Here is a 22,521-nt window from a genome sequence, read left to right as displayed (position 1 = left end):
TCGGACTACCCGAGAGGACCGTGACACGAGAAATGCTAAGACCCTCTGGGTTGGAGGGGTGGAGGACTTGACTGTAACTAGGAGAAGAGACAATCCCATTGGGAGGAGGGGGTGGGGAAGTTGGAGCTCAATAAAAGGAAGGCTGTGGACACGTGGTGGAGAGTTCTGCTTGGCAGAGCCCAGCGAATCACAGAAGCAGACTTGGCGGCTCTGGGTCAGCTCTTCTGACCCTGTGCTGGGGGGCGGTCTCTGCTCCCCGGTGCCCGAGCACCTGCCCCCACCCCCTAGTAACGACTATTTTCTGAGTCCCCTACCCCTAGTGAACTTCTGGGGCCCAGCCCTCCCTGCTCAAGGCTCATTTAGAAGACGTGGTGAGGGGGTGTTAAAGTTAGAGGCTCGACGAAGAAGATGAGATGTGTGCCCACATGCTGCATGCAGCGGCGTGCCCCCCTCCCCCCCGGGGTGGAGGGATAACATGGAGTCAAAGGTTAGAAGACGCCACACAACAGAGACAGAGAATGCAGACGCTTTGGTCCTCACAGTTTAGTCTTTCTTTTCTGATACTTTGTCACCATGTCCTGCAAACTGGAAATGGGAAAAAAATAAAAAATAAAGACAAAGGTAGGGCTGAGGAAGACGGTGGACAAATTGACAGCCCAGTGGAAAGGACAGGAGAGGAGGGGGCTCGAGGTGGGGAGAGGGAGAGAGGCGGGCTGCCCTGCTGCTGCTGCACCCAGAACATGCCTTTGGCGGGTTTGCAGTTAGGGAACCTGAATTCGAAACCAGCTTCTGTCACTAAATACTTAGTGACCTTGGCAAAGTTGCTTGACTTCTCTGGGCCTGAGTTTTCTCATCTGCCAACTGATGGGATTGGACAAGGTGGCCTCGGGGGTCCCTACCAGCTCTATATCTGTGATCTCATCACAGTGCCACCTTCTGCCTGTGGCCACGCCCTTCCATTCCTACCCACACAGGCTGACCTGGCAGGTGCCGCTGGGCCCTGGCTAACTGGGCAAGAGGGAAGAACCCTTCTGGGCCATGGAAATGGGAGGCTGAGTGGGATGAGAAAATTGGAGAATTTCTGAGGGGGGGAAGAAGGCCCAGTTCAAGAGAACAGTGTGGCTAGCTAGCCCCTCGCCCCATGGTGTTCCATCCTCCGGCCTCCCAGATTCCTCAGCCTGAGACTACAAATCTGTCTTGGCTAAACCGTTCCCTGGGTGGGTTTTATGAGAGGAAATCGCTGGCACAGTAACGAGGCGCCGGGCCCTTAAATCTCTGCTCTCCCCGGACTGGGACAGGAGCCATCGGAAACACAGCTAAACAGGGGAATAATTCATCCTGAGCAGGCTGAGGGCTGGGAGGGAGTGGGGAGCATTGTAGGGTGGGGGAAGGGGTGAGAGGGTGGGAGAGGGCTGAAAGGGACGCTCACCCTGGCAGCTTCTCCTCTGGGAAAGGCAACGTAGGACAGAGGAAAGGATTTGGAATCAAATTTTTGGCCGGGTTAAAATCTCAGCTCTACCCCTGGGGGCACCAGGGGCAAATCGCTTTAACCTGAGCTCTCGATTTCTCTGTCTGTGAAATGGACTAACTGGTCTCGAGGTCCCTGCGAGATCTAGGCTGGGATCTCATGGTCAGTCCAAGGACAATGGGCTTCCCAGGTCTGTGACCAGGGCCTGACTCCCAGCATGGAGGACGGGATGGGGAGCGGGTGACAACTCTGCCTCCTTTTTCTCTACAGCCTGGCCCCAGAGGATGGAGGAGGGAGGAGGACCCATGTGGCCCAAGTCTCTGCCTCTCATCCTGGGGTCAGGGCTCTGGTGCAGGCCCCAGGTCCCCTCCCACACACCTGTTAATGAGTTCCTCATTATCATCGCTTTCCATTTCATCCTCGATGGCGGCCTGCAGGTCCCCGATGCGCTTGAAGGCCAGCTTCAGGTCTGCCTGCAGGCTCTGGTTGGCTGCTTCCAGGCTCTCTAGATCCATCTCCTAGGGAGGGCACAGCCGCCAACCATTTTGTGGGAGAGGATCCCAGCCCCTGGGCCAACACCCCCTCCTGCCCTGGTCCATCCACGGCACAGTACCACTGGCCCAACCACAACTCAACGAGTGCCCTCCTACGTGCTTGATGGAACACCCTTTAAAGGACCCCAGGCCACACTTGGGTGTTTGAGAACTCCTCTGCCAGGAGGCAGCAGCTGAGCCCTCCCTGTCCTGCACCTGACTCAGGCCCAGTCAGGGCACCCAGCCCTTCTGTCTCCCATCCAACAAAGCTGGCTCCCCTGCTGTACACCACCCCCTGCTTTGTAGGGTCAGTCCCTACCAGGTGCAATGGGGAGAAGGCTGGTTTTGGAGAGGCCCACACACCACCCCCTGCTTTGCAGGGTCAGTCCCAACCAGGTGCAGTAGGGAGAAGAGGCCCCCCGAGAGCCCCCCCCAGCTACGGGTTGTCATGGTGACTGGGAGGATGCCACCAGGGCACCTCTGGCACAGACCACTGTGCCCACCCTCCCCTGGGCCAGCTGGACACTTACCAGCTCGTGCTTCTTGCGGCTGGCCTCAGCCTCCTTTTTGGCCAGCTCTCCCATCTCCTCCTTGGTGTCGCGAAGCTGCCGCTGGAGACGCTTGTTTTGCTCTTTCTCCCGGCCCTCCGCGGCACTGCGTTGATCGCGCTCCTCCGTCAGCTTCTCCATGTTCTCCTTCAGCCGGCTGGCCAGGCTCTGTAGGGGGCAGAAAAGGAAGGCAGGGCATGTGGGCCGAGGGCCGGGAGGGGGAGTGGGGCCTTCCTTGAGGGGAGGTGCCCACCTCGGGGGGTCACAGGGCCGGACGGGACCTCAGAGGTTCCTTGGCGCCTAAGCCACCCCCAACTCTTGGCAGTCTTGTAACAAGTGTTTTTCTCAATTGGCTGGTAAGGCAACCAGGCTTACTATGTTCCAGGCATGGTACTAAGTGCTGGGGTACAGAGAAAGGAAAAAGCAGTGCCTGTCCTCAAGGGGCTTACAGTCAAAAGGGGGACACAACCTTAAGCAGCTACATACATACAAGGTACACACTAGTAGCTGGGGGGCACTGGGAGAGGTCTCTGGGAAAGGTGGGATTCCTTGAAGGAAGCCAGGGAATCCAAGAGAGGAAGGAGGATGGAGAGCATTCCAGATACGGGACAGAGCCTGTGCAAAGGCCCGTAGGTGGGAAATGAGCTAAAGAGAGGGAGCAGTATGGGAGCCGGGGCGGGCAATGGAAAGAACACTTGAGTGAGAGTGCAAGCAGCCGTGGTCTGGTCCTTGCTCTGCCTTTAACTAGTTGTGTGACCTTGAGTAAGTCACGTCCCTTTTTCTAAGCCTCCTTTTTCTCCTCTGTTAAATGGGAAGGGTTGAACTAGATGACCTCACAGGTCCCTCCCAGTGCTAATATTCTAAGTTTCAAGTCAATGCATTGCTTCTCTAGATAGAAATACAAGTGAAGCCCAGAGCAGGGGGAGGAAAACGATGGGGCAGGAGATGGGGGGGGTGCAGCTTTCCTAGCAGACTGGGAGTCATATACATGGGACATGAATTTGAATCCTGGCTCAGCCACTTCCTTACTACTGGTATGATCTTTGCTAAGTCACGTCAGCTCTCTTGGCCCCCAAATCCTCATCCGTGAAATGAGGGGTCCCAGAGCTGGGCTCCTGAGGCCCACCATTCTTATACCAGCCACAGAAAGGGGAACAAGAGAAGGCTGGACCAAACCCGACATGCTTGGAGGTGCAGCAGCCCTGACTTCCCACAGGAGAGGCATTGAGGCCCTCTGTGCCCCCCACCCCATTTCTGAAGATCCTCCTCCCCTCACCCCTGTGCTGAGGGAAGCCAGGGATGAGAACAGGAGGCCATGCTAGGCAGCGATGACAGTAGTAGGATCCAGCTGAGACAGAGCTAAGATCCTCATCGAGGCCTTATGGGGTGGGGGGAGGTGGCCTGACTTTAGGGGAGGGGGGAGCAGCAGTCAGCCCTCCTCCTGCAGACAGCCTCTCCCCAGCCCCTGTGCGAAAGAGCAAGGGGGTTGGAGAAGAAAGGACTGAATGGCATCCATAGTGAACAGTCTGGGGTAAAGAGGGACAGAACGAAAGAAGGGAGAGGGGAAAGGAGGAAGAAAGAGAGAGGGAGGGAGGGGAGAAAGGAGAGAGGGGAAAGAGAAGAAAAGAGGGAAGAAGGGAAAGGAGGAAGAAAGAGAGAGGGGGAGAAAGGAGAGAGAGGAAGAGTGAAGGGGAAAGAAAGAGGGGAGAAGGTAAAGGAGGAAGAAAGAGAGAGGGAGGAAGAGAAAGGAGAGAGGGGAAGAGGAAAGGGGAAAGAAAGGGGAGAAGGGAAAAGAGGAAGAAAGAGAGAGGGAGAGAGAGGGAGAAAAGAGAGAAGAGAAGGGGGAAAGGGAAAGAAAGGGGAGAAGGTAAAGGAGGAAGAAAGAGGGAGGGAGGGAGGGGGAGAAAGGAGAGAAGGGAAGGGGAAAGGAGGAAGAAAGGGGGGAAAGGAAAGAGAGGAAGAGTGAAGGGGAAAGGGAGAGAGAGGAAAGAGAGAAGAAGGGAAAGGGAAGAAAGGGAGATGGGGAGAAAGGTAGAGGAAAGAATAGGGGAAGGGGGGAGAGAAGAGGAAGGACAAGGGGAGAGAGAGGGGAGAAGGATGAGGGAGAAGGAAAGAGGGAAAGGCAGGGAGGGAGAAAGGAGAAGAAAGGAAAAGAGGGAAGAGAAGGAGGAAAAAGAGGGGAGAAAGGGAAAGAAGGAAGAAGAAAAAGAGGGGAAAAAAAGGGGGCAAAAGGGAGGATGGAGGGGGGGAAGGGGAAAGATGGGAGGGGAAGGGGAGACAGGGAAAGAAAGGAGGAAGAAGGTGAGGAATTAGTAAAAACAGAAAAGGGGGAAGGGAGAGGAGTGGGAATAGTGGACAGGGGGAAGTGGGGAAAAGGGAAGACGAGTGAGGAGAAATTAAATGAGAGGAGAGGAGAAGGAAAGACTGGGGGAGTGAGGGAAGGGGAGCGGAGGGGAGCCGGGAGCCGGCCTGGCCCAAGGCTGTGGTCTGCTGCATATTTATGGCTCTGCTGAGGAGTGGGGCGGGAGGAAGGAGGGGAGATGGATGGGGGAGCGGGGAGGGGGAGGAGGGGCAGCCAGGAAAACACGAAGCTGAAAAGCAGTGCTGCTCCGGTCCCTTGGTGGCGGGTGGCAGGCAGGCGCTGAAGCAGAATATCAAGCAGGTGGGGGGTACGGGCCCAGGAGCTTCCCCTCCTCCGCTGACTGGGGAGCTCAGTGATGAGTGAGGGGTGGGGAGCTGGGGCTGGGAGCCCACACAACAGCTGGGCCATGGTCAGTGAGCTGCTGCTCCCTTCCCCAAGGACGGGGCTGACTCCCTGGTAACAAGGCCCGGGGCGGGGGAAGCCTCAGAGGGACATTCCTGGGGGCTTGCCTCATCTAACTCAGCATCTTTGGCTCCAAGCTTCAAGGGGGAAGGGGGCAGCTCTGATGAATTTTTTTGTCCAGCATGGTACCGCCGATGTAGGGGGGATGGGCATATGAGGACCCTGCCATGGGAGATGGGTGCCAGAGAATGGACCCTGAGCTGCCCTGCTGAGATGCACCCCACCCCAGGGTGGGACAGTGGACAGTGCACTGACTCTGGAATCAGAGGGTCTGGGTTCAAATCTCGCCTCTAACACCATGGGCAAGTTACTTCCCCCCCGGCCTCAGTTTCCTCACCTGTAAAATGGGATCTACATGGGGTCTGAGGTCCCTCTCAGCTCAAGATCTATGATCCTAAATGAGCTAAGTTCAAGTCCTGCCTCTGACACTACCTGCATGACCGTGGGTGAGTCCCAAGCCTCATCTCCTGATCTATAACCCGAGAGAAGTGGATTGGTCTCTGTCTGAGGTCTCTTCCAGGTGGAGCTCTAGGCGCCCATAGTCCCATCCCTTCAGGTGACTGTCCCCGAGGCCCCTATCGTGACCTGTGGCCCTGGGCAGTGCCCAGCCCAAGGAGAGAGAGCATACCTCCAGCCGCTTCACTTGGGTCTTCTCAAACTCGAGACGGGTCTCCAGCTCCCGAATCTTGGCTTCCTGCCGGCTCACCAGCGACTTGTCCACCATGGACTGCTCCAGATACTCCACTTGGCTCTGCAGGGCTTGCATCTGGGAGGAAGTGGAGGAGGAGAGGAAGAAATCGCTGAGGGCCTTTCTCAGCTCAGGACGAGGAAGGGAGCGGGGTCTGCGGGGGCTTCACCCTAGTGGTGACTGGCCGGACCACAAGAAGAGATACTGAAGGGGGCTCTGGAGCAGCCAGGCCAGAATCTTCTCCCCTCTGCCCCGGGCATTCCATCCCCGGTCCACATCTGTCTCTACAGAGAGTAGAAGGGAAGCTCAGGATCCAAAGGGAATCAGAAAAAGGAAATGAGGAAGACCCCAAGGCCCACCAGTGGGCTCCTCGGGCACGCTTCCTTCCTATGGGGGCCTGGGAGCCCTGTCTGACAGCCCAGGGCTGCCATGTTCTCCCTTCCCCAGTACGCCCGAAGGCCTGGTACCTTCTCCTGAAGCTCCTGCTTCTCCTTGTTGGCCTCTTCCAGTTGAATCTGGAGGTCGTTCATTTGGGCCAGGTCCCGGGAAGCCTAGGGAAAGAATGCAGAATGTAAACTCCAGAGGGCGGGGTCTTTGGTATTTTTGCCTCTCTGTCTCTGGAGGCAAAGCTCTGTCTCTCCAGGGCAGAGCCTGACACCAGTAGGGACTCGATAAATGCTTGTGGGATTGTTTTATGGAAAGAGGCCTGGACAGACAGGTCCCACCCCAAACATCAGAGACTAAGACCCACTCCCCTCCCACCTGAGCCACGTGGCACCACCCCAGCATAGGGCGCGCTTTTGACACCTATCAATCAACCAAGTATTTATTAAGCACCTACTGTGTGCCAGGCACTATGCCAAGTGCAGAGAATGAAACAATCATTGCCCTCGAGAAATTTACATTCTAAGAGGGAGACGATAAGGATATATACAAATGAATGCAGAAATGAAAAGAAAATCAATAGTTAAACAAGGCAGCTTTGGAGGGAGTGCACTAGCAGCTGGGGGATCAGGAAAGGCTTTGTGCCTGAGTTTTGTCTTGAAGGAAGAAAGGGGGTCTATGAGGTAAAGGTAAGGAGGGAGGGCATTCCGGGCATGAGGACCGGCCAGTGCAAAGGCAAGGAGAGCGGAGGTGAGAGTCACGTGTGAGGAGCAGAGAGGAGAAAGCCAATTTGTCTGTACTGAAGAGCCCTGGGGAGCTAACGTCCAATGAGGGTGGAAAGGCAGACTGGCGCCAGGTCACCAGGGGCTTCAGAAGCTTAACAGAGGAGGTTATGGTTTGTCCTCAGGGCAATAGGGAGCCACGGATACTTATGGAGAGGAGCAGCTAGGTCAGATCTGTGCTCAAGGAAAAGAAGCCAGGGAGGGGGAGGGCAGGCGGGCAGGGCAGTACCTGGGCCACAGCGGCCTTGTGCTTCTTCATGAGCTCATTCATGTCCTCCTGATCCTCCTCCAGCCGGCTCTGGATCTCATTCTTCTCGCGCTGAAGGCGGCTCACCTGCTCCTCTAGCTGGGGAGAGGCAGGAGACAGGACTATCAGGGCCCAGCCACAAAGGGTGGACCCCTGGGCGACCCATCCTGGTCTCGATCTGAGCTGCCCCGAAGCGATGGCCTAAGACGGGCCGCTGGTGCTCTGTCCGGCGTCATAACCAGTGTGCAAAGTGCAGGATGCGGGCTCAGATCCTGCTTCTGACACGTGCTACGGGTTGTGGAACCTGGAGCATGTCAAATTAGACTGAGTTTTGTCCCGCCCCGCCTCCTTCCCCATTAGACCGCGAGCTCCTTGAGAGCAGGGTGACTTTTTGCCTTTCTTTGTATCCCTAGCATAGGTCCTGGCACACAGTAGGTGCTTAATTAATGCTTGTTAATTGTTGAATGATTTTTCTTGGAGACCTCAGTATTCTTTATCTGTAAAATGAGAGGGCTAGTCTATACGGTCTCTGAGGTCCCTTCCAGCACTAAGCAGGTCAATGATCCTATGTCTTCTCTGGGCCTCAGTTTCCCACTTTATAAAAGGGGAGGGTTAGACTAGATGGTGCTTGAGGTCCCTGGGATCCCAGCTTCTTGGTCTTGCTTTTTCTATACATCTCAGCAGTGAGGAACCATGGGAAGAGCCTGAGACCCAGAGTCAGGAGGTGTGGGCTCTCGCCCCCACTCTCCTCAAAACTGTGTGACCTTGTGCGGGTCACTGAACAGCCCCGGGCTTCGGTAAACTGGTGGTCTCTGAGACCTCTTCCAGCTCTAAATCTATGGGTGGTCTCTGAGACCTCTTCCAGCTCTAAATCTACGATTCCATCTACACTTCTAGGAGCCTGTGGGCCAAGTTTGAATCCCTTGAATCCGGCTTCTGACACTTACTCCCTGTATGACCTTGGGCAAGTCACTTAACCACATTGGGCTGCAGTCCGTTGTAAAATTCCATTCCATTCTCATTCCATTGTAAAATGAGGGAGTTGGTCTAGATGGCCTCATTAGAGATCTGTGAACGGACACCACTTATAGAGAGAGAGAGTGCCATCTTGCCCACATCCTCAGGCTGAGCTGCTTCCTCATGCCCCCAGCGTATGACCTCCCAGGGAACCTCCCTGCCTTCACATGGAGTGTCTCAGGGGAAGTCCCCAGAACGATCCCTTGGGAGAGATGGAAGGAATGCACTCTGCATTCAGCAGACAGACCCGAGGAAAGACTGATCCCCTTACCCTCGATAAGGCCCGCGGTAAAGTCTCAGCCATGGCGCTTAGGTCTCCAAAGAGGCTCCTTAAGAAGAAGATCTGCTTTGGATTCCCCCCTCCCCAAGGCCAGTCATGGCCCCCACCACACCCCCCGCCCCTCACCCACTCCTGGGGGAGCGGGGAGGGGAGGAGACGGCCAACAGCGGCACCAGCAGATGAATGAATCTATTAGCCCATAATTCCAAACCAAAACGACTGTGCTGGCTCCTTCTCTGCCCCATCCATCTTGTTACCGGGCTGTGGGGAGCTGGGGAAGGCTCCACCAAGAAATTTATTAACTCGGATTTAAATAAAATGGTAATTCTGTAACAGCCTTTTTTAACGCAATTAGGGAGTTTGAATCACTCACCTGCAAACTGCCGAGGAGCCCAAATGCCACGCGGATAAATCAAAGCCACGAGATTGGCACCTCTCGATAGCCCCGTGGCTTGCAGGGGGGAGGAGGGGGGAGGTTCCGTCCCTGGCACCCAACCATGACTACCTCGAACCCTCTGCCCCCTCCCAGTGCCGGCCCCTGGTCCCCCAGCCCCAAGCAGGTGCCCGTGGTTCAAATCACTATCATGAATTCTCTGTCGATGGGCCGAGAGGGAGGCGAGGAATTAAAAAGAAGACATTAAATAAGGCTCTAATTACCCAGCGCTTTCCATCAGCAGGCCGGGCCTGGGCAGGCGGGGAGTGGGGAAGAGCATCCTTCCCTCTTACTGGCACTTCTGTGAATCTCTGGGTGCCTGTTTACATCACCCGCCACATTAGCCGCCTTTATTTATGACGCTGTGGCTGCGGCCCAGCCCCCCAACACAGGTGATTAAATAGGGAGGCGGGACCTCCCCGGGCTCTGTCTTCTCTCCCTGCCTGATCCCAGGCCCCCAAGCCCCCATATGGGAGCAGAGTTCCCCACTCGAGGGGGAGGAGGCTTGGAAAGAGAAGAAGTCCATTTCAACAGCCCTGAACTACAGAAGCCGGTGGAACGACCCCTAGCATTGACATCAGAGGGCCGGGATTCGAATCCCAACTCTGAGGCCTACTACAGGCATGACCTTGCTCTGTCTGACTTGATGAGCTCTGAGGGCTCTTCCAGATGGAAATCTGTGATGGATGATTCTCCGAACAAGGAAGAGGAAATGAGGAGGGGGGAGACGTTGCTCGATTTTGGAGTCAGGAGACCTAGGTTTGAATCCCATCTTTGACATTCGGATGTCGCCTCCCCAGGCCTCAGTTTCCTTAACTATAAAATGAAGGTGAGATTTCCACCTTCTAGATTTATAACTGCCTGTATAACCTTGGACAGAACACTTTGTCTCTGGTGACAAGGGAGGTGGATGGAGAGTTTCTGAAGGGCAACCACTCTGGATGGGGTCGACGAGCTCCGTCTGACTCTGGCCCCCACTGCCCACCCCTGCATTATCTCCCGTCCCCGAGTCCTTACCCCTGTCTTGGCTTTGGAGATGTCATCAATCTGGAGATGGAGGTCTTCAATCTCCACCTCCATCGCTTTCCTTGCCTTCACAGCCGCCGCACAGGTGAACTCTGACTCTTCCAGCTGGACAAAGGGCCCCCCCCCCCAGGAACAGATGGTCAGAGACCCCTGCCTTTGGCGTAAGGGCAGCCAGGCTGTGCAGCAGACAGAGCGCCGGGCCTGGAGTCAGGAAGACCTAAGGCCCACCTGTGCATCTATCTTTCTATCTATGCATCTATCATCCACGTACGTAGCCATCTACCTATTGATTTTCTTGGATATCATCTATTTTCCTAGCTATGTATCTATCATTCATGCACATATCTATCTACCTATTGATTTTCTTATTTATCATCTATCTTTCTATCGATATATCTATCATCAATGTATGTATCTCTCTACCTATCAATTTTCCTATACAACATTTATCTTCCCATCTATCTAAATGTCCTCCCTGTATCTATGTGCACCTATGTGTGTGTTTATGCATCTGTCTTCCTGGCTTTCTATTGATTATCTATCTATAAAGATACTTACTAGCTCTGTGACCCTGAGCAAGTCACTTTTATTCTCTGCCTCAGTTTCCTCATCTGCAAAATGAAGGTCGTAACAGTACCTACCTCTCAGGATTGTTTTGAGGATAATAATGAGACAATAATTATAAAGTGCTTAGCATGATGTCTGGCATATATAGTAAATGCTTTGTTGTTATTATTGTTATTATTATTATTATTATAATTAATATTATTACCATGACTGTGTGGGTCCCTCCTAAAGGGGGAGGGAACATACAGAATGTTTCCCTTTTTTCTTTTTCTTGTGTTTGCATACCTAGCACAGTGCCTGGTACATAGGAGGCACTTAATAAATGCAGCTTTTTATGACAGGTTTTGAAATCTAGCGGGGAGGCGTGTGGGACCGTAGATTTAAAGGTGGTCGGGTCGTAGAGGGGATCCTTCTTGTGGCCTAGTTGCACCAAGTGGCCTCCCACTCCTGAAAGCCTGTAATTCTGATTCTGTGATCCTATTGACAAAGCAGGGAACTCTGGGTACAGGTTGGGGGTGTCGCTTCAGCTGCCTCTTAGGGGGAGGCCCTGGGGGAGGGCCGCAGCTGGGAGGACTGTCTCTCCTTTCCCAATGGATCAAACTCAAGAATGATAGTAGAATAGCCGACTGCAATTTGATTTAACAAATTTATAGGCGAGTATAAACTCCTACACATGCGGCCCTATGCTCACAGCACTGGGGTGGGCAGGGCACTGACTGGCAGGACCCTGGGGCCTGGGTTGAATCCTGACTCTTAGTGACTTAGCACTTGTGCGACCTTCCTAGGCCTCACTTTTTCCTGGGGAAGGGCTGAACTAGAGGATTTCTAATGCCCCTCCAGCTCTGCATGCCCGGGGCTGACATTGGGGCCACCTCTGAGAAGCACCTGATTCTTGAGCTGGGCAATTTCCCTCTTGCTGGGTGCGCTGTTCTTCAGGTGGTCCAGCATGATCTGGGCATCGGCCAGCAGGGCCTTGGTCCGTTTCAAGTCCTTCCGCAGACGCTTCTCAGACTCCAAGTCCCGCTGACTCACCTGTGTGCACACGGGCTATGAGGCCTTGCTGGCTACCTCCCCGCCATTCCCAAATTTTACTCCTGCTACTTCAGGACGGTCCCCTATCTTGTTCACTTCACTCCCCAGGCTGCTCACCAGCTGCCTTTCCAGACTGGAGAAACCCCTGCCCTGCGGCCCCACGCTCCTACTGGGGACCCTCTAGCCCAGACACTTTTCAGGAGAGGGCCCAGCCGTGATTTCCTCCATTCTCTGAACTTCTCCCCTCACTCACCAACCAGCACCCCCCTTCTCCTCTCCCAGATCCCCTAAATAGGCTGCCTTTTCCCATCAGAGGGTGAGGTCCTTGGGGTAGGGCCTGTCTTGCTAGCCTATATGTACATCTTCAGGGCTCACCACAGGGCCTGGCACACAGTAAGAGCTTCATAAATGCTACCTCTATCAATCAATCTATCTCTGTATCTATCATCTATGTATGTATGTCCACATGTGCGTATGCATCTATTTTCCCAGTTATTTTGTCTGTCTACTGCTTTCTCTTTTCTGACTCTGTCCATCCAACTATCTTATCTATTTACCCAACTATCTTATCTATTTCTCTGTAGAGAAATATTTATCTCTTTCTGTGTATCTCTATCTACCTATCTATGTATCTATGTGCTCTCTCCCCAACTCCGTGTCTGTCTGTCTCTCTCTTTCTCTCCATCTCTCCCTGCCATGTGTCTGTCTGTCTCTCCCCCTCTCTCTGTCTCTCTCATGATCAGAGTACCTCTTGGGGCCATTCATGGGGTGGGGGGGAGCTTTGCCCAGCTCTCCAACCTCCATGACCCAACATGGCTAGTGCCCCTTGAAGGATGTGGGGGCAAGGTGGTGACAGGCTGGCCAGGCACCGCCTGCTGCCATAACTGCCTCCCAGCTGAGCCTGCCCATGCCCCGCCCATGCCCCACCCCACCCCTCCCCTCCCCCCCCACTCCACCTGGTCACTCAGGGCTGTGAGCTTGCTCTCCAGTTCTCTCTTCTCCCGCAGAACCTTCTGCTTGTCCTCATACTCCTCCTCCAGCTGCGCTTCCATCTGCTTCAGCTATAGCCACAGGGTGAAAGGAAACATTGGCTTCCCCAGTGCCCATCAGTGTGTCCAAGGAGGAGGTATCATGGCACCCTCCCCCCCACTATCTGACTAGGTTCCCTCTACACGAGGGGAACAAAACAGGGTTAGAATGGGACTGACTGGGTGCACAGGCTCTAAATAACTGTGGTTCTCAGTGCCCAGGAAGCTTTCAAGATCTAGGACGGCCTCTCCAGGCCTCAGTTTCCTCACCTATAAAGCAAAGGGGCTGGGCTAGGTGACCCCAGGTCCCTTTCGGCTCTAGAGGTATCATCAGAAGCCCGGAGGCCGGGTACAGCAGAAGGTCACGTCTGAGTAACAACTGGGAAGACCCAGAGGCCACCAGGGCCCAACCTCCTCCTCCACAAATCGCCCTGGAGCAGCGGGCACCTGGTGGGCACGGGTGGCTAAGCCTGCTGGCAGCAGAGGCAGCCCGGAAGGATGAGGAATCTCGATTGTGACCTTCTACAAAGGTCACAAAGAGCAGTTTGTAGCGGTCTCCAGGAGGCCAGGTGGACAGGCCACTCTGGGGAAGGCGGAGGGGGGTGTGGTGGGGTGACCTGGAGCGCAAGGACCCGGGGAGGAGCGAGGGGGCGGGCAAGCCCAGGTACCAAGTCCCGGCAGCGGGCGCGCCACGCAGATGGCCTCACCTTCTTCTGGCATGACTGGCGGACCTCTTCCACTTCCTCGTCGCGGCCCTCGATCTCCTTGGAGTGTGTCTGCCTCGTCCGCTCCATCTCCATTTCCAGGCGAAGCTTGGCCTGCAGGCCCGGGGAGGAGGAATCCGTCAAGGTGGCTCACCCCCAGCAGCCCGACACAAATCAGTCAAGCAACAAGCACTTATTAAGCACCTGCTGTAGGTCAGGTCTTGGGAATACAATGACAAAAATGCAACCATCCCTGCCCTCAAAGAGCTCACATTCTATTTTATTCTTCTTTTCAAAGTGGGTTTTTATGAATATATTTTGTCTTCGGGCCCCTCCTTCCAAGTCACAGCATTCTTCTGTCTTCTGTTCTGTTCCAAACCACGTATAAATGCGACCTGACTTCACTGGCGCACTCTACCAAGGCAGGCTGGCTCCAGCTCTGCTTCCCCTACCCAGTCTGGAAGAGCTGCCTGTAAAACCCGAAGTGACTTGCCCAGGGTCACTCGGCCTGAGGGTGCTGGCCTGGGGACTTGAGTACGGGTCTTTCTGGTTCTGGGGCTAGCTCCCTCTCCACTGCACCACACTGCCCATCAGAGATACATGTAGTAGAGAGAAAATCTCATACAGTACAAATAAATAAGGGAGGGTTCTAGGCCCAGAATCGATGAAATCTGAGTTCAAATCCAGTCTCAGACATTCACTAGCTGTATGGCCCTAGGTAAGTCACTTGACCTCAGTTCCTCAACTGTGACATGGGGATAAAAATAGCTACTATCTTCCAGAGCTGTTGGAGGAATAAAATGAGCAGCGCAGCGTGCGGCACACAGGAGGTGCCTAATAAATGCTGGTTGTTCTTGTAATTATGTCTAGTCACATTCAAACCACAGCCAGAGAGATGAGATGCATGGACGCACAGTTCCCTCGCCTTCCTCGTGTTGCATTACACGCACCCCTCCGATGTCTCACTACGGTCAGGGTGGGCTGGCCTAGCCTAGCAAACAAAGAGGCTGAAGCGTGACCCTGAAGATGAGGTGAGAAAGTATAGCTCCTTCTCTTCTTCGCAGAGGTGAGAGACCGGGGGTGCAGAATACCGTATATACTGTTGGCCTTGGGTGGCATGTTGGGGAGTTTTGCTGATCAGCTTCTGACTTATCTTTCTCTTTTATTCTTTCTAAGGAGCTAGCTATCAGGGCAGCGAGGTGGTGCAGCAGATAGAGGAATGGCCTTGGAGTCAGGAGGACCTGAGTTCAAATCTAGCCTGACACATGACACTTACTAGCTGTGTGACCCTGGGCAAGTCACTTAACCCCGATCGCTTCCCCTCACCCACCCCCCAAAAAAAAAACAAAAAGAAAAAAAAAGAGCTAGCTGTCTAGGTGGGGAAGAAGAAGAAAGACATATTGGGAAATGTAGGTGATGGAAAAATGGAAGATATTAATAAAAAAAAAAAAAGAAAACAGTTAGCTGCCTCCCACAGGTATCTAGCCGGGCTTTGTAAGCAGGGTTAAAATGAGTCCCTTTCTCCCCTACCAACGCGGGTGAGGAGATGCAGGCAATGGAAGCGTCAGTGTGGTGCGGCAGGGGTTGAGTCCCAGCAGATGTGGGATTAAGGAAGACCTGGGTTTGAAACCCACACCTTGACACTAACTCGCTGTGTGACCCTGGGCAAGCCGCCTCCCTTCTCTGGGCCTCAGTTTCCTCAACTATAAAATGAGGATGATATCAGCACCCAGCTCACAGGGGCGTTGCGATGATCAAACTCACTGGTAAAGAGCTTAGCGTGGTGCTCGGCACAGAGGAGGCCCTTGGTAAATGCTGCTTCCCTCCCTTCCTCTGACAGTCCCTGGTTCCTTCGGTATCAGTGCCCCCTCCCCCCTCACCTGCTCCAGCATTTGGATGGTGCCCGCCTGTTCATCTAGCTCCTCTTCCTGATCTTTGGTCTTGGCTTCCAGGTCCCGGAGCTGCTTCTTGATCTTGGCCAGAGAGGCTTCGTCCTTGGACTCCTGAGAAGAGATGTCCTGGAGCTCCGCCTCCAGGGAGACCACCTTCTGGGTGAAGCCGGCAATGTCCATGTCTTTTTCCTAGAGCAAGAGAAGAAAACGGGTCGGCTGGGAATGAGGATGAGGCTGGTGAGTTTAGGACACCGCTGGTGGGGGCTCGGAGCCCATCCTCACCTCCATCTGCTGTTTCAGGCTGAAGACTTCAGCCAGGAGGGCGTCTTTCTCCCGGTGTAGTTTCTCCCGCTGTAGCTTCTCCCGTTGGGTCTCTTCGTGGGCCTGGGAGAGCTCGCTATCAAACCTGGAATAGGACAGAACACATGACAGTGTAGGCCATCAGACAGAGAGGATGGCCTTCTCCAGAGATGACTAGGGAGTTGTGGGCAAGGAAACAGCATGAGAATCCCAGCAGAAAGCTGACTCTTGAGATCTTAGAGACCACCTAGCCCAACCCCCTCATTTTACAGAGAGAGGAAACTGAGACTCAGAGAAATTAAGTGACTTGCCCAAGGCCACACAGGTGGTGGGACTTGAACCCAGTTCCTCTGACTCCAAAGCCAGTCCTTCTTGCAATGTACTGCACTGTCTCTTTGATACTTGTGGGCAGGTGCAGCTAGGTGGTACAGTGGACACAGCACTGGCCCTGGAGTCAGGAAGAGCTGAGCTCAAATCTGCCCTCAGATACTTCCTAGCTGTGTGACCCTGGGCAAGTCACTTAACTCTGATTGCTTAAAAAAAAAAAGATACTTGGGGGTAGATAGGGATCAAGCTGTGGCCCTGTAGCAGTCAACCCTCATCTCCCCTCCCTGGGGCAGTCAGGGCTAGGATCATTTATTCTGCCCCATGGACATGAAAGCCCCAAGGCTTTCACCTGAGAGGCAGCATGGGACCTGGAATCAGGAAGACTTGGGGTTCAGATCCAATCTAAGACACTAGCAGTTTAACCTCTCCGGGCCTCAGTTTCCTCATCTGTAAAATGAGCAGGTTGGACTCGAGGGCCCCTAACTCCCTTCCGGTTCTAAATGTTTGATCCCGTGACCTCCTGGAGCAGGCCCTGGCCAAATTGATGGTACAGGCAGCCAGGCGTGCTTGCTGTGACCTCTGGGAGCAGCCGGAGACGTCACAGGCCCACGCCACCCTGCATTCCTCACCAAGGCTGCCACTCCCCCCCACCCCCCGTGCCTCCCCACCATGCCCATTGGCAGCATGCTTCAGTGGGCACACAGTTGGGGGGCCTCTTTCTTTACTCCTTCACTCGTTTCCCGCCCAGAAACCCTAAATAACGAGCAAATTGCTGAAATTCCTCTTAACACCTTCTCTGAATAGCTGATCAGGCAGTCCCATCCAAAAGTGAAATGCTCTCCCACCCCCTCCACAAACTCCGGGCAGCCAGACCTAATAAGGTGCCCAGCAGGGAGCTCGGTGGAACGTTAACCAGCCTGGGCTGGCGCTATCACCCTGGAGGCTCGGAGGAGTTCTTAGATAGGTCCTGCTGAGGATGCCTGTCTCTGGGGAGAAGACAGGTCATGGAGGCTGCTGGGGGGAAAGGAGTGGGAGGGATCTACAGGGGAATGAGTCCCTGAGAACTCAGGACCAGGAGTCCCACTAATGGTGAGCCCAAAGAGGGCCCCTTCCAGAGCTCCCACCACTCAGTGCACACTGTCCTTACTGGAGATCTCAGAGGCATGAACTAGTCAACAGGCCAGTTGGAGGAGGGTGTGCCCAGGGGGCACGAGCCCTTTGGCATTAGCAGAGGGACCTCTCCTGGCCATCCCAATGGAATTCTCATCCCCCTGGGGTTCCCCATCCTCTCCAGGGGGGCACAGGCTCCTAAGCTTTCCCTCCTCTCCTAATGAAGAAGTCCCCACTAGGGAAATTAATTTAGATTGGATTTCCTCCAGTGAGGGCTGCAGCCCCCCTCCTTTGTGTCATTACCATAATGAGATGGAAGTATCTCTCGCTCTGCGGTTTAACGACATCAGAGTCAGGAGTGTGGTTTGTGTGTTTGTGTAACTGAGTCAAGCTGAGTGAAGAGGAACAGGGGCTGGCAGGGGCCTTCAGGGAAGGGGAGAGCCCTGGATCCAGAGAAGACCTCAGCTGCTGCTCTGTCCTGCTAGGTTCAGTGACTGCCCCAATAATGGGATGAAGAGCGGGACCCCAGAGTGATCACAGTGGGCTATCTGCTTGGCCTGGCTACCAAGGCCTGCGCCCCCAATTTATTCTGAAGGCTCATTACAGACGTGGAACTAGCCCCTCGCCCAACTCCTGGTATGGTGGAAGAGGTCGTGCTCATGGTTCCCTTTTTTTCTCCCCTGTACAGCATATCGGGGATCTCTTAGCATGAGGGACTTGGGGCGTCCCTGCCTTGACACCCTCGGCCTCTGACTGAGCGAGAAAGAAAAGGCAAAAGCGCCGGGAAGCCGGGGGAGGGACCCCCTGTGTCACCCACCTTCTCTGCTTCTTCTCCAGTTCATGGCTGCGGACCTGCTGACCCTCCAGGTGCAGCCGGGTGTCCTGCAGCTCCGCTGTGAGCCGCTGACACTTCTTCTTGAGCTGCTGCTGGGCGCGCTGGCTCTCATCGCTGTCCGCCTGCAGGTCCGCCAGCTGTGGAGCCGAAGCAGAGAGGGCGGGGGGTCAGGGCAACTCAAGGGCCATGGGAGAGAGGCCATGCAGCGATGGAGCAACATATGGGGGATGAGTGGGAGGCGGGGAGAGAGAGAGAGGAAAGAGGGAAGGAGAGAGAGGGGGGAGGGAGGGAGAGGAAGTGAGGAAGAAGGAAAGAGTGAGAGAGGGAGGGGGAGGGAGAGGAGGAAGGGAGAGAAAGGGAGGGAGGGGAGGAGAGAGAAAGGGAGGCAGAGGGAGAGGGAGGGGGAACAAGGAGAGAGTGAGAGAAAGAAGGAGAGAAAGGAAGGGAATGAGGAGAAAGAAGGAGGGAGAAAGAGAAGGAAGGAGGGAAGAAGAAAGAGGAGACGAGAAAGGAAGAGAGAATGTGTGAGAGAGGGAGAGAGAGAAAGAGGAGAGGGAGGCAGAAAAAAAGAGAAAGAGGTAGGGAGAGGAGAGACAGGGGGAGGGAGAGAAGAGGGAGACAGAGAGACAGAGGACAGAGAAAGAGAGAGGGAAGGAGGAAGAGACGGGGCAGGGAATGAGAGGAGAAAGAGAGGGAGGAAGAGAGAGAGGAGCAGGAGACAGAGAAACGACAGAGATAGAAGGGGGGGAAGGAGAGAGAAAGGAGAAAGGGAGGGAGCGAGAGGAAGACAGGGAGGGAGGGAAGGAGAGACAGAGTTTGTGTAGGTTCAGGTAATAGCAGGAGGAGCAGGGAAAGAAGGACCACAGAACACGAGAGTGGGGGGTGGGGGGTGTTGGAGAGACTGGGAGGTCGAGGTGAGGCTAAAGGCTAGAACAACCGAATGAGACAGAAATGGAGAAGTGACCGGCTCCAGGCACAAAGACCTGCTTTGGACACAGCTGACTTGGGAAATGACCTCGCATACGTGTTACAAGTGTTCCCCTCCCTGCCCCCCACAGGGCAAGAGGGGAAGAAAAGAGATTTTGGTTAACTGAAATTAAAATAAAGAAAAAAGAAACAGCTCTAAAAAGCTTGAGAAGAGAAAAAAAGGAAGAGTCAAAGAGAAGGAAGGAAAGAAAGAGGGAAAGGAGGGAGGAAAGAAGGAGGGAGGGAGGGAGGAAGGGAGGGAGGAAGGAAGGGAGGGAGGGAGGAAGGAAGGGAGGGAGGGAGGAAGGGAGGGAGGAAGGAAGGGAGGGAGGGAGGAAGGAAGGGAGGGAGGGAGGAAGGGAGGGAGGGAGGGAGGAAGGGAGGGAGGGAGGGAGGGAGGAAGGAAGGGAGGAAGGAAGGAAGGAAGGAAGGAAGGAAGGAAGGAAGGAAGGAAGGAAGGAAGGAAGGAAGGAAGGAAGGAAGGAAGGAAGGGAGGGAGGGAGGGAGGGAGGGAGGGAGGGAAAAGGGGAGGGAGGGAGGGAAAAGGGAAGGAAGGAAGGAAGGAAGGAAGGAAGGAGGGAGGGAGGGAGGAAGGGAGGGAGGGAAGGAGAAGGGAAGGGAAGGAGTGCTGTCTAAGCACATGATGTTGAGGGCCACGGTAAGCACTGAGGATACAGAGACGAGGTGAGCCAGCCCCTGCCCTGGAGGAGACACCACACATGGAGGGGCTTGGGGGTGGCCAGAGCAAAGCTCTCTGGGGGGTCGTGGGGATGGGAATGAAGGAGCCTGTTGGTGGCCATGCACTCTCCAGAAGCCTCAGCAATGCTGTTTTGCTTCTCATGCCCAAAGCAGGATCTGGGAAGGGGTTGGGGGGAGAATGGGCCAGAGGGGACATGAGTTCTGCAGCAAGGCCAAGGGGAAGGTGGCCGGGGCAAAGGACGGCTGGAATGTGGAGCATGGTCTGGTCTGGCTCAGGCCAGATATACCGAGCTAGGTGAGTTTGCATTCACTGGGTCACTACTCATCACCAGGTGGGGAAGAAAGAAGCTTTGGGACCAAAAGTCAGGGAGCGAGGATCAGGAAATAGGCCGTGTGGGGCAGTGGGAAGCATGCTGGCTTTGGAATCCCGGGCCCCAGGTTCAGATCGTGCCTCTGATGCTGACTGCTCCTGTGCCCCTGGACAGGTCAGTTATTTAACCCCTCCAGACCTCAGTTCCTTTATCTTTCAATAAGGGCAGTTGGCCTAGCTGGCTTGGGAGATTCCTTCCAACTTGGGATCCCGGGCCCTTCAACACCAGAAAACTCGCCAAGCAGGAGGGAGGAGTCACCCTGATACTGGGGCATTCAAGGCCCGCCAAGCATCCCCGCAGCCAGGACGCGGCTCCCCACCCCATCATGCTCACCTTCCGCTCCAGCTGCCTCTTACTCTGCTGTTCCACCTCCAGCTTGTCCTCAAACTCCTGCTGCAGACGCTTCTTGGTGAAGTCGACCTCTCGAACCGCCCGCTCGTACTTGAGGCGCCACTCCCCACCTGCATGTGGGTACGGGGAAGGCTGAAGGCTGGGCACCCTTGGGAAGGTGGGTGGACCGGGGGAGAGCTGAGCCGATGACAAAGTGAAGGACAAAGTAGGAGGAGCTCTGGGGCTGAGGGCTCAAGAAGGGCACCAGGGAGGGCAGCTTCTACAGCTGAGGCTCAGTGGCTTCTCCCCAACCCCTGAGCCGTGGGGACATATGTGCTTGGAATAAAATGTCATAGGATCACAGGCCTTTGGGAGTGATGGTTCCCTTGGGCAGGCTAGTTAAACCTACAGACTCCTACAAATAATATTTTCTAATTAATTGAAGGAAATGCTCAGTTTTAGTTAGAGGTAATTAAAAATAAAATGTCATTTCCCCCATGCAAGTCCATGGACTCTCTGAAACCCATCCCGATACCCACTGGGGCCAGCTTAAGGACCCCCAGGGAGGACCCAGAAGGGACCTCAGAGAGCATCTAGTCCAGCCCCTCATTTGACAGGTGGGAACACTAAGGCCCAGGGGGGTAACGAGCTGCTCAAGGGCACACCGCACCCAAACCCAGGGTCTCTGACTCCACGCCCATCCACACAGACTCCCGGCCAGACACTCACCCGAGTCGTCATCGTCCACCTCCCCATTGAGTTCAGTAGCTCGGATAAGCCTGGCTTCCATCACCTCAATCTCCATGGCCTCCATTTGCTTCTTCAGGGCATCATACTGGGTCTGCAGTGTGGGAGGGCAGGGGGTACTCAGGAGAAGCCCCCCTCCACCGGCACCCCCATCTACAGACAGCCAACCCCACGCTCGACTTGCTTCGTTCAAAAGCCGTGAGCGGGCGGATAGGCGAGGGGTAAAACGTGCCAACTTCCTTTCTGGTGAGGGGCTGCCTTGACCCTGCTGCTCCCTGGTCCCCTCCTCCTCACCTGCAGCTCCTTCATCTCCTTCTCCGCCCGGAGCCTCTCGGCTGCCTCGGCATCCAGGAGCTGGGAAGCCGACTCGCCAGTATTTCGTTCATCCGCCAACTCTGATGTCAGCTCTGAGATCTGGGGGAAGAGAAGCGTCATTCCAACCGTCTCCCACCTGGAGACTGGTACCAGAGCAACCACCACCCAGCAACACCCCGCGGGACGTGGGGCTCCTCTGGGCCGCAGAGGGAGGCCCCCACGCCCCACCTGCTGGGCTAGTCTGCTGCCACAGCTCAGGGACCAGAGGGCCGGAGGCCCCTTGCCACCAGCGGGGCTGGTAAAGGTCAAGGAGGCCGACTCACTCGGGTCTCTAGCCGGTCACTATTGAGCCGAAGCTCATTCCGTTCCTTTTCCACTTTCTCAAGCTTGCTCCGAAGCTGCTGAATTTCCTCCTAGAAACAGAACAACCAACCAATTAGTGAGCATTTATCAAGCGTCTAAGTGCCAAGCATCATGTTAGGCACAGGCCATACAAAGACAACAGTGAAGCTGTCCCTCTACCCTGGAGGAGATTCTATTCTGTAGAAGGAGGGACAGTTTGAGCCCTGGCCTTGAATTCTGGCACCTGAGGCTGTCTCCTTGAGGATGCTATGCCTGGAGTCAAAAGACCCGAGTTCAAATCCAGTTTCTGCCACTTATTGTGTGACCTTGGGCAAGTCACTTCTCAGGTCCTCAGTTTCCCCTTCTGTAAAATGAGGGTGTGTGTGGACTAGATAACCTAGCATTAAACCAATGATCCTGGGTGGAGGTGGGGGGATCCGAGGGTCAGTGACTGTCGGGCTGGGCAACCACAGAGGGGACTTTGGGGGACAAACAAAGCTTGCTCTGGAGAACAAACCCGTGCCTCAGTTGTGAATTCGGGGAGACTCGCTGGACAGAAAAGCCAGGATGGAGGGATCTGGAAACAGTCACGGGAGCACGGCCCCCCACCCCCAACCACTACTTCTAGGCTGGCACGGCCAGCCCACCCTCACCCTGGTAGCCATCCCCTAACACTGCCCAGTCACAAACAAGTAAAGCTGTGGACGGAGCGGACGCGTCCAGACT

General features: G+C 54.9%; 1 protein-coding gene across 10 annotated transcripts in view; it reads right to left on the bottom strand.

Moving 5' to 3' along the window:
* Positions 1–22,521, bottom strand: part of MYO18A (myosin XVIIIA) — a 156,386-nt gene that overhangs the window by 15,288 nt on the left and 118,577 nt on the right. For 9 of the 10 annotated variants that reach the window (XM_078154782.1, XM_078154783.1, XM_078154784.1 and 6 more), the window contains 17 exons: positions 21,777–21,866; positions 21,433–21,552; positions 21,121–21,232; positions 20,395–20,522; positions 18,008–18,162; positions 15,736–15,859; positions 15,442–15,642; positions 13,565–13,675; positions 12,786–12,890; positions 11,683–11,829; positions 10,222–10,335; positions 7,457–7,573; positions 6,529–6,612; positions 6,002–6,139; positions 2,532–2,717; positions 1,847–1,986; positions 541–585 (listed from right to left, as the gene is read on the bottom strand). In XM_078154782.1, the coding sequence (XP_078010908.1) occupies positions 541–585; positions 1,847–1,986; positions 2,532–2,717; positions 6,002–6,139; positions 6,529–6,612; positions 7,457–7,573; positions 10,222–10,335; positions 11,683–11,829; positions 12,786–12,890; positions 13,565–13,675; positions 15,442–15,642; positions 15,736–15,859; positions 18,008–18,162; positions 20,395–20,522; positions 21,121–21,232; positions 21,433–21,552; positions 21,777–21,866 (2,117 nt within the window). The remainder of the gene's footprint in view (positions 1–540; positions 586–1,846; positions 1,987–2,531; positions 2,718–6,001; positions 6,140–6,528; positions 6,613–7,456; positions 7,574–10,221; positions 10,336–11,682; positions 11,830–12,785; positions 12,891–13,564; positions 13,676–15,441; positions 15,643–15,735; positions 15,860–18,007; positions 18,163–20,394; positions 20,523–21,120; positions 21,233–21,432; positions 21,553–21,776; positions 21,867–22,521) is intronic. The other variant, XM_078154790.1, reaches the window with a different exon arrangement.

This window comes from Phascolarctos cinereus, unplaced genomic scaffold, assembly GCF_003287225.1.
Source record: "Phascolarctos cinereus isolate Bilbo 61053 unplaced genomic scaffold, phaCin_HiC Scaffold_5;HRSCAF=322, whole genome shotgun sequence".
Lineage (NCBI taxonomy): Eukaryota > Metazoa > Chordata > Mammalia > Diprotodontia > Phascolarctidae > Phascolarctos > Phascolarctos cinereus.
Note: the sequence above shows the minus strand (reverse complement) of the source record. Positions and strands in the feature narration are given on the sequence as shown.